Source organism: Macaca thibetana, chromosome 19 (genome assembly GCF_024542745.1).
Source record: "Macaca thibetana thibetana isolate TM-01 chromosome 19, ASM2454274v1, whole genome shotgun sequence".
Taxonomy (NCBI): Eukaryota; Metazoa; Chordata; class Mammalia; order Primates; family Cercopithecidae; genus Macaca; species Macaca thibetana.
Window position 1 is genome coordinate 24,819,529 of NC_065596.1, and position 18,891 is coordinate 24,838,419.

General features: G+C 42.5%; 1 protein-coding gene across 5 annotated transcripts in view; it reads left to right on the forward strand.

Moving 5' to 3' along the window:
* Positions 1 to 13,744, forward strand: part of ZNF223 (zinc finger protein 223) — a 48,174-nt gene extending 34,430 nt beyond the window's left edge. For 2 of the 5 annotated variants that reach the window (XM_050772018.1, XM_050772023.1), the window contains 4 exons: positions 1,436 to 1,518; positions 6,439 to 6,565; positions 6,733 to 6,825; positions 12,382 to 13,744. In XM_050772018.1, the coding sequence (XP_050627975.1) occupies positions 1,436 to 1,518; positions 6,439 to 6,565; positions 6,733 to 6,825; positions 12,382 to 13,595 (1,517 nt within the window). In that variant the 3' untranslated portion in view covers positions 13,596 to 13,744. The remainder of the gene's footprint in view (positions 1 to 1,435; positions 1,519 to 6,438; positions 6,566 to 6,732; positions 6,826 to 12,381) is intronic. The other 3 variants (XM_050772021.1, XM_050772022.1, XM_050772019.1) reach the window with 2 other exon arrangements.
* The last annotated feature ends 5,147 nt before the right edge of the window (positions 13,745 to 18,891 follow it).

Consider the following 18,891-nt stretch of genomic DNA (forward strand, 5'->3'; position numbering starts at 1 on the left):
GGCGTCGGGCTGGGGGACAGTCAGGTCTTTCCCTTCCCACGAGGCCATATCTCAGGCTGTCTCAGTGGGGGGAAACCTTGGACAATGCCCAGGCTTTCTTGCGCAGAGGTTCCTGCGGCCTTCCGCAGTGTATTGTGTCCCCGGTTACTCGAGACTGGAGAATGGCAATGACTTTTACCGAGCATACTGCCTGCAAACACATTTTTACCAAAGCACACCCTGCAGAACCCTAAATCCATTAAACCTGGAGTCAATACAGCTCATGTTTCTGCGAGCACAGGGTTGGGGTTAGGGTTGCAGGTTAATAGCATCTCAAGGCAGAAGAATTTTTCTTAGTACAGATGAAAATGGAGTTTCTTATGTCTTCCTTTTTCTACGTAGACACAGTAACAGCCTGATCTCTCTTTCTTTCCCCCACAGATATATTTCACATTTAGGTTCAGATTATACATTGTTGGTGGGGATTCCACAGGAGTGCTGAGATGCCCTTTTCTTTTCTTTTTTTTCTTTTTTTTATCTTTTTCTTTTTTTTGAGACAGAGTTTCGCTTTTGTCACCCCGGCTGGAGTACAATGGTGAATTAAGATGCCCTTTTCATTGTAACATAACAAGGTCCAAGTGATGTTCGTTTGTCCCTTCATTGGTGATCTCAGCTTTGTCACTGGCCAAGAAGATGTCTTTCAGATTTGTCCACTCTTATGTTACTTTTTTTTTTAATTATGAAGCTTCTTATGGGAAAACACATTATTAGTGGGCATTTTCTTGTAAAGAAGAGCTTCCATTTCTCCTCTATTGGTTCATTGATGTGTTCAACTATAAATATTCTATCAATATGGACTCAGAATCCAGTCTTATTGATTCTAATAATATGTGCATTAACAGTTATTTAACTCTAGGTTTATTTTAGTTGTAGCATTCACCCATTTCAGGTGTACAAGTCAGTGATCTTTAGGAACTTTGATGTGGAGTAATCATCATCATAATTCAGCCGAGATCACTTTCATCCCCCAGTTGAACTCATGCCCATTTACTTTAAACCTCATTCTCACCTCAACTTTAGAACAACTACTAACCTACTTTCTATATATATTTGTCTATTCCAGACATTTCATGTAAATGGAATTGTAGGGTCTGTGGGTTTTTGTGGCTTGCTTCTTTCACTTACTGTAATGTTTTCAAGGTTCACGGGTGTTGCTGCATGGCTCATTGTTTCATTCCTTTACATTTCCGAATAAGATTCCATTGTGTGAATATGCCACAATTTTTCTATCCATTTACCCATAGGAGAGCTTCTTGGTTGTGTGCAATTTGGGGTTAGTATGAATAATGCTGCTGTGAGCATTCATGTGCTAATTGAAACTATGAGTCCTTGTTGGTGGGTGACATCCCTGACCACCCTTTCATGTCTCTTTTTCTGTCTTCATGGCACTTTCCAGGCGCAATTCTGCTTTCCCTTGAACTGCATCATTCAGGACTCTGCAAATTCCCTAAAGGAGGAGGAAAAATGACCACGTCCAAGGTGAGTAGGGCTTTCCTCTCTTACTGTTAAAATTCCATCTTACTACTCAGATTGTTCTGTGTTTTTCTCTGTCCTGGGAAGACTCAAGGAGAACAACAGGACTTTGATGATCTCTTGTCGCCTGGCTAATTTTTGTATTGTTAGTAGAGATGGGGTTTTATCATGTTGGTCAGGCTGGTCTCGAACTTCTGACCTCAAGTGATCTGCCCGCCTCGGCCTCTGCAAGTGCTGGGATTACAGGCATGAGCCACCGCACCCAGCCAGAAAGCCTTCATTTAAAATGTCTAGTAATACTGGGCCGGGTGCGGTGGCTCATGCCTGTAATCCCAGCACTTTGGGAGGCTGAGGCAGGCAGATCACCTGAGGTCGGGAGTTCGAGACCAGTCTGACCAACACGGAGAAACCCCGAGTCTACTAAAAAAACAAAATTAGCTGGGCGTGGTGGTGCATGCCTATAATCCCAGCTACTCGGTAGGCTGAAGCAGGAGAATCACTTCAAACCAGGAGACAGAGGTTGTGGTGAGCTGAGATTGGGCCATTGCACTCCAGCCTGGGCAACAAGGGTGAAACTCTATCTCAAAAAAAAAAAAAAAAAAAAGTCTAGTAATACTGAAGATTGGCCAGTCACTTGTGTACTGTCACGCATTTACTTCTCAGAGCAGCAGAATGAGGAGGTTCCTGTTCTCTTCTCCTAAACTCATGAAATATGAGAAACCTGCAAAAAATCACAGAGGCAATCAAGGATCAGGAATCTTAGCCATTCTGCTCAAGTGAAAGAGAAAAATTCTCCATTGAGGGTGTGGTGCCCTGTTGTGTGAGTGTCTGGAGTGCTCCCTTGAGTGATGACATCCACAGGTGGCGCTGCTTCTCTTTGTCCTGCGTTGGTGTGACTTCTTCTTTTCCTGGCATCTACTCAGGTGTATTCATCGTTCCAAGTACCCAAGGACAGTGATTACCACAGGTGTTCTTAAAAATCTCTAAACTCCTTCTTATGGCACAAGATGCTTCACACATTGTTTTTTTGTTTTCTTTTGTTTTGTTTTGTTTTTGAGACAGAGTCTCACTCTGCTGCCCAGGCTGGAGTTCAGTGGCGTGATCTCAGCTCACTGCAAGCTCTGCCTCCCGGGTTCACGGCATTCTTCTGCCTCAGCCTTCCGAGTAGCTGGGATGACAGGCGCCCACCACCACGCCCAGCTAAATTTTTTTTGTATTTTTAGTAGAGACAGGGTTTCACCGTGTTAGCCAGGATGGTCTTGATCTCCTGACCTCGTGATCCACCCGCCTCGGCCTCCCAAAGTGTTGGGATTACAGGCGTGAGCCACTGCGCCCAGCCCGCCTCACGCATTGTTACGGGAAAAAAATGACAACCTGGGGCAAAGACATTTACCCCTTGGATAGTTAAGGAAGAATAAATCCAGAATAAGAATCTTCTAAAAGGATAAAGAAAATAGTTCAAACAGATTGGAACAAAGAACACTAAAAGGCAATTGTAAAAGAAGAAATAGAGATGGCAAAAGTGATGGTATTCATTTATAATAATAAGTGAGAATAATACAATGAATTGTTCTTCCTAATCAGATTACCAAAACCATGGGAATATTTATAAACTACCCTTGGCCATGATAAGGAGAATTAGGGTATCGATTGGAGAGGTAGGGAAAAAAGTGAGACGAAAGTATGCCATTATATGATGATAATATTAAATGTGGTTATTTTTCACATTTTAATTTTCACATGAAATTATTTTAAATGAGACAGGAGAGTTAGATGTTCTTACATCTTACTACTTATTATATTATCTTTGCAGGATTGATAATGGAAAATATGTAAAAATATTTATTCTTTAGTGTAGCTAAAAATAGATAATCAGTTCCCTGGAATACTGTGGAACCCTGAAATAGATAATGGTAATAAACAGTAATAAGTAATACTAGCTAGTGTTCATTAAACACTTAGTCTGTGCCATAGACTTTTCAAAATACTGTATATTTCCTTTCTTAATTCTTGAAACTCTGTCATATAAGAACTATTATTCGCAGAGGGAGCAAGGCTTGTAGGCAAACATGTCCGAGGTCACATGGTTAGAAAAGGGCAGACTCTTAGGCTGTGTACTGAGGCATACTGGCTTTTGATCAGGACACTAAATGCTGCAATAAGCATATGTGGTTTGTGCCTTGCAAGTGCAGAAGACACACTACATAGCTGTCTCACACCGAGTACCATGGAGCAGGTTCACTGTGCACTGTTTACCAACTCGTGTGAGTCCTGTGGGACAGAACACACTCACATGTAGCAGATTACATGAAGCAGATTTATGACTACAGATTGGCAATAAGGGAGCCCAGAAGCCTGGGGTCCACTGTGAGCCGGCCATCCAGGGCTCAAGAAAGCTACCTTGAGCAGATGGAATCTTGACTGTATGTGCCCTACTTGCACCAGAGCTGAGGCACCCCAGAAGGTAACCTGCCCTTGTTTATATACTTCAGGGTGCCATGACTCGTGGAGAAAAACTTGAAGGACATCCTGCTTCCAGGTGAGAGAGGAACAAAGCCTAGACTGTCAAAGGCAGTTAATTCCTCCCCATAATACTGCATTCCTAGAATAATCTACAGTTATTCTTGACAACTGCAAGGAAGAAAGGGGAGAGAACTGAGTCTGCCCATTTCTAACCATGTGACCTCGGACATGTTTGCCTACAACTGTCCTGCAGTCCATCCCCTGACCTAGATATCCCCCTTAGCCAACTGGTCCATTTCATGTGCCCATCGACCTCCCTAGGCCTGGAGGTGTTGGTTGATCTTGTTAGATCAGTGTAATACCTTGACTGACACAATCTCTGCCAACTTCATGGAATTATAGCTGGAATACATTCCGTGGACCCCAGAGGAGCATGACCACAAGCAGCACGGCCAGACCTTCCTGAAGTAGCAATCCTGCCTGGGTCCCAGTTATCAAAATAAGAAGCTGCTGAAGATACCAAAGAAGAATCATTCAGATGGCCCCAGTGTCTGAAGCCAGTGGGCCTGCTTCTGGGTTGCCTCTCACTGAGTTTTTACAGTAGCTATGTATCCAGAGAAGACCGGAGGTGTTGGCAGTCGCAGACCCACTCCTCCCAGTAGGGCTAAAAGCACAGAGCACTTGTGTTTTTTGAACCTTCCTGAGGGAGTGAAGGGATGTTGCTGGGCTCCCGAGGCAGTGGCCGTGGAAGAAGCAGTATCTATCGACCACTGTCTGTGACAAGTGTCTCACCATTTTTCATGGGAATTGACTTGTAGGTGTAGAACATAAATCTGGAAGCTAGCTACAACTCCAGGCAGGTCCCCAGTCAGCCTGGGGCACAGCTTTAGCCTTCTTGCCCAGTGGTACATCTCGCTCCCAGGGTGAGATCTAGGGGCACCCCCGGCATGCCCAATGTTTAGGATCTAACAGTCTGCCAGCTTTCCAGGCATGACATAGCCACCCTGTATCTGGGTCACCCTCCAAACCATCCACAGAGAAAGCCATAAGGCTCAGGTGCACACAACACCCATGCCCTTGTTTGGCTGTTCTGTGACCTATTTGTGGGAATGGGGACATTATCTTTTGCCAGCCAGAGCTCATTTTTGGCACAGTTGCATAAGGTCAGTTCCCCGCATATGACGTTCATGCGGCCCTTACAGAGAGGAATGCCACTCATCCAGTTCTGGTTTTCATTATATGGAACATTTCTCATCCAGGTAGTCAAAGGAACATGGTGTGAGCAAGCACAGTCCACTGTAGCTTTGTTGAGGTTGTGTGATTCTGTTGCCTTACACCAGTTACCACTGGGCCCTCCAGCTCTCTCTCATGTGGCAGGTGCCAGGTCCTGACTTGACAAGCCAGGGTTATGGAGCTGTTGGTGTGCACTGTGGCATGAGGGATGCTGGTGTGGTTTACCATGGTCAGGATGAGAGGGTCACTGTGGTTGGTGATAGAATAAATCCAGGGTAGCAGATGGAACACTTAACCAGGTGACATAAGGTGACTGCAGCTTGAGATAACTTAAGGAATGTGCTGTGCTTCCAGGCCTCTGCTGCCACACCCTTGGGGAAACAGCAGATTAATACCTGTTGGATAGGGGGCTGGCTGAGGTGGTGTAGTGACCCAGTCTGTCCCTGTCCTGAGGCTACTACCACTGTAGACATCCATTCCCCTGGTTTTTTGGCCAAGACTTTCCTGCCTGAGTTGTTCAGTCAGGAAGGAGGTCATGTCCTGTACAAAAAGATATGCCTGATAGTGCCAGCCACCCAAATGGGAGGATCAGGTGTCCCCAGTACCATCAGAAGGACCCTGATACCCCCTACAGTGTTCTGTGGTCTCATTCTTCACCACTGTGGGATCCTGTAGAAGTCAGGGGATGTTCAGGGAAGCATCACCTCCAGATTAGAGTCAGGAGGACCTTTGTCGGTTACTGTGGTGATCTGAACCACAAACTACCAACAGGATGTGCACTATAAAGGGGAAAAGGAAAAATAATTATTGGGAATACTGAGATTGGGGTTTCACAGCCACAGCCTCATCAACCGGCTGCCAGGTTGGGCAGATACTGACTGAATTGCTCACTGTTGCTGGGACTATTAGCAAGGTTCATTGAAACCTATATACCTGTAGCCCAGGATGCAGCATTTAGACTCCTAGGGGGGCTACATACCAGTAAACTCAATGAGTTCACTAAATAAGACCACAGCACTTCTCCATCATTGGACTTCTGATGACGCTTGGGACAATCAATGTGTGTCATTGTCAGGACACAGACTAGAATGAATGGGAATTCTATAAGTTGACCTACATCTCTGAAGATCCAGAAAAGCTTTCCATTTTTTCCCTTGACCTCCTCAATGTTGCTTCTCTCCCAGTAACCATTGGTTGTGAGATTGAGGTTGCATATGTTTGATGCTGTAGGAGGCAGTGACCTTCAAGGATGTGGTGGTGGTCTTCACTGAGGAGGAGCTGGGGCTGCTGGACCTTGCCCAGAGGAAGCTGTATCGAGATGTGATGCTGGAGAACTTCAGGAACCTGCTGTCAGTGGGTGAGGACAGGCATCTTCTATAAGGGAATGTCAGGTCCCAGGAGTGGTTTTGTATCCTAGGGTGTTCAAGTTTAAGTGTGCAGTGGGAACCTAAATTTCCAGTAAGTGTTACCCTGATATTATCTAGAATATGTTGGGATTAAGCATGTGATTTTGCCTGTTTACAGGGCATCAACCATTCCACCGAGATACTTTCCACTTTCTAAGGGAGGAAAAGTTTTGGATGATGGATATAGCAACCCAAAGAGAAGGGAATTCAGGTAAGAAGCAAGCAACTGTGTGTCCTTGTTTGTGACTTCCATCTGTTTTACTTCTGTGCGTGTTCAGCTGCATCACCTTGTTCTAAATGGCCAAACATCTTTCCTGGATTATTATAACCTCCTTCCAGCTGGTGGCCCTGCTCCGTGCCTTCCCACCCTGACATCTGTTCTCCTCATGGCGGCTAAAGTGATCCTTAGGACCTGGATGTCAGATTGTCATTCCTCAGCTTAAGAGCCATTCTAGGCTGGGCGCGGTGGCTCAAGCCTGTAATCCCAGCACTTTGGGAGGCCGAGACGGGCGGATCACGAGGTCAGGAGATCGAGACCATCCTGGCTAACACGGTGAAACCCCGTCTCTACTAAAAAAATACAAAAAACTAGCCGGGCGCGGTGGCGGGCGCCTGTAGTCCCAACTACTCGGGAGGCTGAGGCAGGAGAATGGCGTGAACCCGGGAGGCGGAGCTTGCAGTGAGCTGAGATCCGGCCACTGCACTCCAGCCTGGGCGGCAGAGCGAGACTCCGTCTCAAAAAAAAAAAAAAAAAAGCCATTCTGGCTTCTTATTTTTATGAAAGCCTCTTTAAGTGGCTTCTAGAAACCCCTGTGGTCTACTCTTCATTCTTCACTGCCTCTTCACTACATCTCCCATACTCTCCCTCTTTCTCTATCTTTTCTGGCCACCTTGTCATCCCTCTTGTTTCTCCATCCTGCCAAGTACACTGTATCACCTGTTGCTGGTACCCAATGACCACGAACTTAGATGATTAAATAAGAAGCATTTATTATTTCTCTTTTCTTTAGGCCTGAAGTGTAACACACCTCACTGGACAAAAATCAAGCTGTCTTAGGGCTTTGTTCCTTTCTGGATGTTCACGGAGAGAAGTCTTCGTTTGTTTTACCAGTCCCTAGACACTGTCCACATTCCTTGGCTCTAGTTTCCATTCCTCCATCTTTGAAGGCAGCTACATTGCATCCTTGACCATTCTTCCAGAGCCACGTTCCCTCTGCCACTCTTCTTATGCCTATGTCTTCCACCTTTCAGGTCCCTTGTGATTGTATTCATCACTCCTGCATGATCCAAGTTGACTTTCCTACTTTCTGCTTAGCTGATTAGTGACCTCAATGACATCTGCAGCCTTAATCTGCCTTGCTGTGTAATGTTTCAGATTCATAGGTCCTGAAGGTTGGATGTAGACATCTTTCAGGAACAATTATGTTCCCTACTACAGAAGCTTCTGCCACAGAGCCCTCACTTGCTTTTGTCTCTGACTGGAATCCTCTGTCCCCACAAAACTTACTGACCCCCTCCCTTAGTTTATGCAGGTCTCTGCTGAGTTTTACTATCATGGGAGAGGTCATCTTCAAGCACCCTATTGAAAATACCATCCTATCTTTACTTGGCCTGCAAGTATTGTGTGTCATATGCTTTTGTTTACTGGTAGATCACCTATTCCCTTTCAAATATAATCTCTACAAGGTGTTTATCTGTTTGTTTATGACTGCATTTTCAGTGCCTAGAATAGTTCTAGTACATGGAGGGATCTATAAATATCTGGTATCCTGATGAATGAATTAATGGATGGGGGGACTTCACTGTCTGTAGGAATCATGGAGCTAGCTAATAAGTAATACATGAACCAGAGTGAATGAAATATATTAGTCCCTTGGAAGCCATAGGGATTTGATTTCAGGCCCCCACATGGATACCGAAAGCCAGAGATGTTCAAGTTCCTGATATATGTGGAGTATTTGCCTATAACCTATGTACATCCTCCCATATACTTTAAATCATGTTTAGACCAGTTATAATACCAAATGCAATGCCTACCTGTCACTTCATTCACAAGGATTCAACATAGGACTTAGTTTGTGAGAAATTCCAGTTTTGCTCTTTGGAACTGAAATTTTTTTCCCTAAATAATTTTTAAGCACTGTTGGTTGAATCCATGGGTGCCAAACCCATGGATATGGAGGGCTGATTATATATTGCAGAACAGTTTTTTTTTTCCTCTGTGGATGACTGCTTATCCATTTTCAACTTTCTTAGGTTTCCTTGACATGACTGGTTTTATGTGTGTGCAGTTAACCCATGTCCTGTGGAAACTTCTAAGCATAGCATTTTTTTTCATGACCACGCTGAGTAATATGCCTTCCCTGGGACCTACCCTGGAGCTTTCCATAGGGAGCACATTTATATCTGGGAAGAAAGTCTTTTTGAATGAGGATTTCCAGCTACATTTCCTTTGAAAGATTTACCCATTTGCAGCCCATTTGCCTTTTCCAAAGTCTGTCTGCACTTCACTGCCCCCAGGTTCCTCCTTCCTTCCCTTAGAGGGGGAAGAATGAGGATGAGAAGACGCAAGTTATGTAGCTGAATGTTGACTCTGTTTCTGGTCATCTTTCTTCAAAAATGTGTATATTTCCTCATCTTTACATTATGCAAATTTAATTGTCAAAAAGTTAAAAGGACACAGATTTTACAGGCTTTTTGTTTATTTTGATAGATTTATTTTGAACTGGTATATTTTGAACTGGTAAGCGGTATGACTTGGAAGGAATTGGGGAATTACTTTCTCAAAATAGAAACATCCTGAGAGACCTTCCCTTCTCCTTAAAGACCTCTTATTTATAAGTCACAGTGTATTAAATATATCCCTGTACTGATGAGAGGATTATTCCCTTGACCGTCTTTGTGGGCGGAAACTGCAGGGTTTGTTTCACTCAGCCCTCCGCTGTCCACTCCTTGCGGGAGAGAGCATGCAAGTGAGCGAGTGCCAGAACTGGAGCAAATGAATGCTGGAATTGGCTGGTCGCTCCTCTCTGGTGGGAGCAGGCTCTGTGCATGCCCCACAGCAGTGTCCAAGCATGTTACAACCCGTGCTGTTTTAGCTCTGCCATCTGGGGATGGCCAAGTGCCAGCCAGCTCAGTGGAGCTTCAGAGTAGCTGCCCCTGCCCTCTTGGCAGCTGGGTTCTTGTCCAGCATCCAGGAAGAACCGGGTCACACGAACTGTGTGAAAGGTAATGAATAAAGAAGACTTTATTGAGCAGTAGGTGGCTCTCAGCAGAAAAGGAGGCTGGAAAGGGGATGGGAAAGTGATCTGTTTCTGAAACCAGGCCATTTGTGGCTAGAACGCTCTCCAAAGCCACACCTTCTGAAGTTAGCCAGATCTATCTATAGTTTCCAACACTCAGTTGCTTCTCTGCTTACTGCTCAGCAACTTGTATCCTTGCCACTCAGCTGCTTGTGTTGCTCTGCCAGCTGAAATCTTTTATGGGCACAGGATAGTGGCAGGCAGGCCAAAAAAGCAACATTTGGGCAGAAAAATGGGGTCATCTGTTTCCACTTAGGGCCGAGGTTCTAGGCTTAAGAGTGGAGTTTGGCCAGGAGCCCAGCCCTTCTCTGTCACCACTGTACACCGATAGGTATCCACTTACCTGTTAATATTTTCCAAGATTCAACCTTTGGAACTTAACTCTCCATCAGAAAAATTTACCTGATTCAGGACTTGGTAATATCCTGACAAAGGTTTGAACATTTTGTGAGCATGAACCATAGTAAGAAACACCTTTCAGTATAACCTGGACATTTTTCATGCGTGTAGATGTATGTGAGTGACTAGCTGACATTTCATTAACGATACCTTTCCTGCTTGTCTCCACGCTGTGATAATTTTCATTCTGGTTTCTTTCTATAAATGTCTATTGCAGGTTTTAACTTTATTTCAGCTCACTGATATGTAGTCTTGAATATAAAAAGTTATAAAGGCCTGTTTATCTACATTATAGGCTTTCTTTTCATTCCAAGTGATTCTTCACATCATTGATTGTCTGATCAAGAGCATCCTCCTTTGTGGACCCCTGGAAGGACAGCCTTTCAGATTCCCCTCAGAACTGCAGTTGTCTGTACTCTTTCAGATAACCAAGTTACTGTCCATATCAAAACAGAAAAGTAAGATTAAGTATTTTATACGTGTCGTGCAAAATTCTTGCATAGGAATACTTTCGATTTGTAGATATAAACACTCTAAGGTGTTTGATGTTTAGTATCATGAAGGGTTAAACTAAAAAGTTTAATGGGACATTTTACAGAGAACTGCTCTCACTTCACTCCAAGTGCAAATTCAGGAGTTTTTCAAAACTACCTTCACTTTCAATAATTTCCTAGAAAGACTCTCAGAACTCACTGGATGCATTTATTCTCACAGTTACTGACATTTACAGGGAAAATATGCATATTATAGTTAGCCAGTGGGGAAAACCAAGTAAGACAGAGTCCAATGAAGCACCAAATGTGGATCTCCTATTGTATTCTCACAGTAGAGTAGGGCATGTTACATACCCAAAATTAGCATGTGACTTAGACACAGGGAACTACCAATCAGGGAAAGTCAACTGAGTGCTGGGATCAGAGTAATTATTGGGGCTCCATTACACAGCCATAATTGGTTGGTTGATTCCTTTGTGGTTATTTAGTCTTTTGGTCCACTGGTTCCCTGTGACCTAAAGCCCCACGTTAAATCACATTGTTATTTTTTCTGATATGGGGAATTCCACCTGCCATTTCCCATCCCCCAAAGCTGTGGCTAGTCACAACCCTAAATTATATTATTTCACTATCAAGAGTTACCCAAGATTTGCCCCCAAGCAAAGAGAGACACTTTCCTCAGGCATGCCCCTTCAAGATCCTACAGATTATCTCTCAGATACTGAGGACAAAGTCCCAACCTCTTTTTAGTTAGGTTAACTTCTTTTCTTATTTTTAAAAATGTTTTTTAAGCCACCTCATACAAAAAGGAAGGTTAACTTCTTTATAAGGAAATACAATATACAGGTAAATATACAAAGTATTTATTGTTACTGCTTTGCCTTAGAGTTCCTTTTGATTCATATTTCATTATGTACATAATAGTTTAGTAATTTATCATGTAAGATTTCAGACTGAGTTGGAAATTTTAATAGTAACAGGTTAAATGTATGTGTCATATTAATTTTTTATTTCTATCAAGGATTTTATATTTGAGATGTGGTATCGTTCTTTCTTTCTCCTTTTCCTTTTCCTTTTCTTTTCCTTTCCTTTCCTTCTTGTTTTGAGACAGAGTCTCACTCTGTCGCCCAGGCTGGAGTGTAGTGGCACAATCTCGGCTCACTGCAACCTGTGCCTCCTGGGTTCAAGCAATTCTCTTGCCTCAGTCTCCCAAGTATCTGGGATTATAGGTGTGTTCCACTACACCTGGCTGATTTTTATATTTTTAGTAGAGACAGGGTTTCACTATGTTGGTCAGGCTGGTCTTGAACTCCTGACCTCAAGTGATTCGCAGGCCTCAACCTCCCAAAGTCCCTCAGCCTCCCAAAGTGCTGGGATTGTGGGTGTGAGCCACTGTGCCCGGCAACATGGTATAGTTTTAGATTGCTCTCATGCAAACCAGAAACCAGGGTGCACTTGGAAAACAAAAACTGAATGTTCATTGAAGTTTCATACCATGTCCTAAGTGTGAACTCTTAAAAACACTGAACAGGGCATAGCTTGTCCTGATCTCTTAATTTTGTATTCTGATAGGAGGCAAGATCCAACCTGAGATGAAGACTGTTCCAGAAGCAGGACCACATGAAGGGTTGTCCTGCCAGCAGATCTGGGAAGAAATTGCAAGTGATTTAACCAGGCCTCAAGACTCTACCACAAATAGCTCTCAGTTCTTTGAACAGGGTGATGCCCACTCCCAGGTTGAGGAAGGACTATCTATAATGCATACAGGACAGAAACCTTCCAATCATGGGAAGTGTAAACCATCCTTCAGTGATGTTTCCATCTTTGATCTTCCTCAGCAAATACACTCAGCAGAGAAGTCTCATTCCCGTGATGAGTGTGGAAAAAGCTTCTGTTACATCTCAGCACTTCATATTCATCAGAGAGTCCACCTGGGAGAGAAACTCTTTAAGTGTGACGTGTGTGGTAAGGAATTCAGTCAGAGTTTACATCTGCAAACTCATCAGAGAGTCCACACTGGAGAGAAACCTTTCAAATGTGAACAATGTGGGAGAGGCTTCAGATGTAGATCAGCACTTACAGTTCATTGCAAATTACACATGGGAGAGAAACATTATAATTGTGAGGCATGTGGGAGGGCTTTCATTCATGATATCCAGCTTCAGAAACATCAGAGAATTCACACAGGGGAGAAGCCATTCAAATGTGAGATATGTAGTATGAGCTTCCGTCTTAGGTCAAGTCTTAATAGGCATTGTGTGGTCCACACAGGAAAGAAACCAAACAACACTGGGGAATATGGAAAAGGCTTCATCGGTAGGCTGGATTTGTGTAAGCATCAGACGATCCACACAGGAGAGAAACCATATAATTGTAAAGAATGTGGGAAGAGCTTCAGACGGTCCTCATATCTTTTGATCCATCAGCGAGTCCATACTGGAGAAAAGCCATACAAATGTGACAAGTGTGGGAAGAGCTACATTACTAAGTCAGGTCTTGACTTGCACCATAGAGCGCACACAGGAGAGAGACCTTATAACTGTGATGACTGTGGGAAGAGCTTTAGACAGGCCTCAAGTATTTTGAATCATAAGAGACTCCACTGCCAGAAAAAACCATTCAAATGTGAGGACTGTGGAAAGAAGCTTGTACACCGGTCATACCGTAAAGACCAACCAAGAGACCACAGTGGAGAAAATCCATCCAAATGTGAGGACTGTGGGAAGCGCTACAAGAGGCGCTTGAATCTTGATATAATTTTATCATTATTTTTAAATGACACGTAAGTGTTGTACATATTTAAGGGGGAAAATTTGATATTTAAATATACGTATATGATGTATAATGATCAAATCAGTGTAATTAGCATATTTATCACCTCAAACAATGATCTCTTCTTTGTGTTAGGAAAATTAAAAATTTGTTGTTCTAGCAATTTGAAAATACATCGTTGTTGATGATAGTCACCTTTAGTGCTGCAGAACAGTAGAACTTCCTCCTATCTACCTGTACTTTTGTATCCTTTAGCCAACCTTTGGCCATCCCACCTATCCCCTACCCTTCCCTGCCTCTAGAGCCATTGTTCTCACTACTTCTATGAAATCAGCTTTTTTTTAGCTTCCACATGTGAGTAAGGACAGTTGGTATTTATCTTTCTTTGCTTGGGTTATATTGTTTAACATAATGTCCTCCAAAGCTCATCCATGTTGCTACAAGTGACACAATTTTGTTTGTTATATCTAAAGAGTATTTCATTGTGTGTGTGTGTGTATGTATATATATATATATATGCGCCACCTTTTCTTCATCTATTGATAGACACTTAGGTGGGTTCCATATCTTGGCTATTGTGAGTAGTGCTGCAGTGAACATGGGAGTGCAGATATCTCCTCGGCATACTGATTTCCCTTCCTTTGGATATACCCAGTAGTGTGATTGCTACATCACTGGAAATATTAGGCCTTAGAGGCTTCACATAGGAGAGAAACCATGGAAGTGTGGCAGAATGGTATGTGCTTCATTCAGACTTTAACTCTTCATCAGTGTCCACACTGGAAAGAAACCTTAGTAGTGTGATGTGTGTGATAAAGCCTCTACTCAGTCTCACTACAGTCTCATGTGAGAGTTCACAAAGGAGAGAAACATTAAAAATAAGAGGCATGTGGTAAGTGTGAGTTCATATCTTGTCATTTATCACAGAATCAATGCTGCTGATAGTTTTCATCTGGTCTTATGGGAAGTAAAACATTTGTTTAAAGTTAGTGTTTCAGCCATAGCTCAGCATACCCCAGTGGTCATGGGACTGTCATAGCAGAGAATGCTTGTAAGTCGTGCTGCAGGGTTTCAAACAGAAGTTTGACGATTAGTTATTATTCAGGAGACAGGCCTTGGTATAAGAGTTTATTCACACACTTTCAAAACACTAATGAATATGTCGAAATTGATGACCCCTAGAATGTCAGCCACGTGTCTTTGTATTTTTGCTGCATCCTTACATCGCTTGAGTCTGGAAGATTGAGGTTGTAGTGACCTATGATAGTGCTACTGCACTCCAGCCAGGGCAACAGAGTGAGACCCTGTCTCAAAAAAAAAAAAAAAAAAAAAAAATTAAATAAATACCTTTGTGTATTTCTGGACAAGCATATCTGTTTTTCTGGAATTTTTTTTTTTGAGTGTACATACATAATGTGTTACAATTATATTCTTATTTTCTTCAGCAATGAATATTTGCTGGAATTTTTCTATTTTATAATTGTATGCATTAGTTTTAGATTTCTCAGTGAATATCAGAAACCCCACCTCTACAAGAAATACAATAATTAGCCAGTTGTGGTGGTGTATGTCTGTAGTCCCAGCTGGAGACTACTGGAGAGGCTGAGGTGGGAGGATCACTTGAACCCAGGAGGCAGTCATATAGATAAATGGAATAGAATTGAGAATCCATAAAGAAACCCATACATCTAAGGCCCCTTGATTTTCAAGAAAGATCAGGCCGGGCGCGGTGGCTCAAGCCTGTAATCCCAGCACTTTGGGAGGCCGAGACGGGCGGATCACGAGGTCAGGAGATCGAGACCACCCTGGCTAACACAGTGAAACCCCATCTCTACTAAAAATACAAAAACTTAGCCGGGCGAGGTGGCAGGCGCCTGTAGTCCCAGCTACTCGGGAGGCTGAGGCAGGAGAATGGCGTAAACCCGGGAGGCGGAGCTTGCAGTGAGCTGAGATCCGGCCACTGCACTCCAGCCTGGGTGACAGAGCGAGACTCCGTCTCAAAAAAAAAAAAAAAAAAAAAAAAAAAAAAAAAAAAAAGAAAGAAAGATCCAAGATTACTTTATGGAGACAGAATAGTCTTCAACCAATACTGCTGGGACACCTATACACAGACACACAACATAATGAAGTTAGATTGTATCTCACACTACACTTAAAAGTTAACTCAAAATTCATCAATGACCTAATGTAATAGCTAAACTGTAAACGTAGAAGAAAACATAGAAGTAAATCTTCCTTTTTATTTGGAATGGGTTCTTCAATGAAACAACATGAGCAAAAGCAAATAAAAATACAAAAATGGGACCTAAGTTTTAAAAAATGCTATGCATACATGAACATTGTCAAGAACATGAAAAGACCATATGGCATGAGTTCTATCCAAATTATATAAAGAATTCTTACAACTCAATAACAGAAACCACCCAGTTAAAAAAATGGGCAAAGGGCTGGGCGCAGTGTCTCATGCCTATAATCCCAGCACTTTGGGAGGCTGAGGTGGGCAGTTTACTTGAGGCCAGGAGTTCAAGACCAGCCTGGCCCACATGGTAAAACCCTGTCTTTACTAAAAATACAACTAGCTGGATGTGGTGGCCTCCTGGGCTCAAACCATCTTTCCACCTCAGCCTCTTGAGTAGCTGAGACTACAGGCACGTGCCATTGCCTCTGGTTAATTTTTGTATTTTTTTGTAGAGATGAGGTTCCTCCATGTTGCCCAGGCTGGTCTCAAACTCCTGCACTCAAGTGATCTGCCCACCTCAACCTCCCAAAGTGCTGGGATTACAGTCATGAGCCACTGCACCCAGCCTAAAAAATTTCTAATTTTTATGGGTACACATATAGAGTATGTGATACAGGCATACAATGCATAATAATCACATCAGGGTAAATGGGGTATCTGTTACAAGCATTTATCATTTTTGTGTGTTAGAAACAATCCATACTCATTTAGTCATTTTAAATGTACAATAAATTATTGTTGACTGTAGTAACTCTGTTGTGCTATCAAATACTAGATCTTATTCATTTTATCTAAGTATATTTTTGTACCCACTAACCATCCCCACTTCCCTCACCACTAACCTTACCTTTCCCTCCCTCTGGTAACTAACATTCTGCTCTCTGTCTCCATGCATTCAATTGTTTTAGTTTTTAGCTCCTACAAATAAGTGAGAACATGTGAAGTTTGCCTTTCTGTGCCTGGCTTATTTCACGGAACATAATGTCCTCCAGTTCCATCCATATTGTTGCAAATAACAAAATCTCATCATTTTTGTGGCTGAATTGTGGCTCCATTGTGTATATGTCCATTTCCTGTATCCATTCATCTGTTGAAGGACAGTTAGGTTGCTTCCAAATTTTGGTTATTGTGAATAGTGCTGTAATAAACATTGCAGGGGAGGGTGCAGATATCATTTTGATATGCTGATTTCCTTCCTTTTGCGTACATACCCAGTGGGATTGCTGGACTGTATGGTAGTTTCAGTTTTAATTTTTTGAGGAACCTCCATACTGTTCTCCGCAGTGGTTGTACTAATTTACATTCCCACCAACAATGTGCAAGGATTCCCTCCCTCACTCCTTTCACATCCTCACCAACATTTGATATTGTCTATCTTTTGAATAAAAGCCATTTTAACTGGGGTGAGATGATATCTCACGGTAGTTTTGATTTGCATTTATCTGATGATCTATGATGTAGAGCACCTTTTCATATACCTGTTTGCCGTTTGTATGCCCTCTTTTGAGAAATGTCTATTCAGATCTTTTGCTCATTTTTAAATTGAATTATTAAATTTTTTCCTATTGGGTTGTTTGAGCTCCTTACATTCTGGTTATTAATCCCTTGTCAGATGTATAGTTTGCAAATATTTTCTCCTATTGTGTGGGTTGTCTCTTCACTTTGTTGATTGTTTCCTTTGCTATGCAGAAGCTTTTTAACTTGATGTGATCCCATTTGTCCATTTTTGCTTTGGTTATCTATGCTTTTGGGGTATTACTCAAGAAATCTTTGCCCAGACTAATGTCCTGGAGCATTTCCCCAATGTTTTCTTGTAGTAGTTTCATAGTTCGAGGTCTTAGATTTAAGTCTTTAATCCATTTTGATTTTATCTGTGTATATGGTGAACAATGGGGTGAAGTTTCATTCTTCTATATGTGGATATCATGTTTTTCTGGCACCATTTATTGAAGAGACTGTCCTTTTCCCAATATATATACTTAGCACCTTTGTTGAAAATGAGTTCACTGTAGGTGTAGAAATTTATTTCTGGATTTTCTAGTTTACGCAGTGCTAAAAAGAATGTACTGTACATGAAGTGATTTCTAGGATATGTTGTTACATGACCATAGAAGAGTTAGAAACAAGCTTTCTTTTAAATAATAATGGAAAATAAGAAATCTACACACATTGATATGGTTTGGCTGTGTCTCCACCCAAATCTCATCTTGAATTATAGCTCCTATAATTCCCACATGTCATGGAAGGGCCCTAGTAGCAAGGACAGATAGAAGAGTGACTTTGAATAGAATGGGAGGCAGGTTTGCCCTAAGCTATTTCCAGCTTGAGGTTTCCTTAGTGATTTTGGGGGCCCAAGATATTTTCCTTTCACAATACTAAGCAGTTTAATTTCTCTGGAATGTGGCGTTTCCACGTCTAAAGAATATTAATATGAAAACTTTAAAGTGGGAAAATAGGTTTTCCAGGAGGGCAATTGGCCCTCCATATTGGCTCTTGACAGGGCAGGAGCATTGCCATCTTGGACAATCACTGCCATTTTAAAGTTCACCTTGATCAAAAACTGCCTAAATCCAAAGGGCATCAGCCTAATGGCTAAGGTCGGCATGACCATAAACCATAAATGACATCTCCAACCAGAAACATTCCAACCATAAGATAAACCCCTCCCTGACCAGAGACATGCCAGCCCTGAGATAACCTCCCTTCCACTGGAGAGATGTCAGTCCCAAGATAACCTCCCCTCCAACCAGAGATATTCCAACCCCACAACAGACTTCTCCCCAACACAGAAACATTCTAAGCCTGTGATAAGCTCTCTCACCCTAAAGTCAATACTCTTAGTCTGTAAGAGACTGTGCTCCTGACGGCAATCGGCCAGAAGCCCCTCTCAGGTTTATTCTCCAAAACGAGCCTGTCTTTGACTGTTGAGCCGCTTTTCGTGTTTCTTTTCTCTTTCTTTAATTCTTACAGCCCTCATAAACACTTAAACTGTGGTTGTTTTTCTTGCCAAAGCAGTGGTACAACAGTGTCTGGAGCAGGGGCTGGTGCCCCAGGAATTGCCTGTCCCAAAC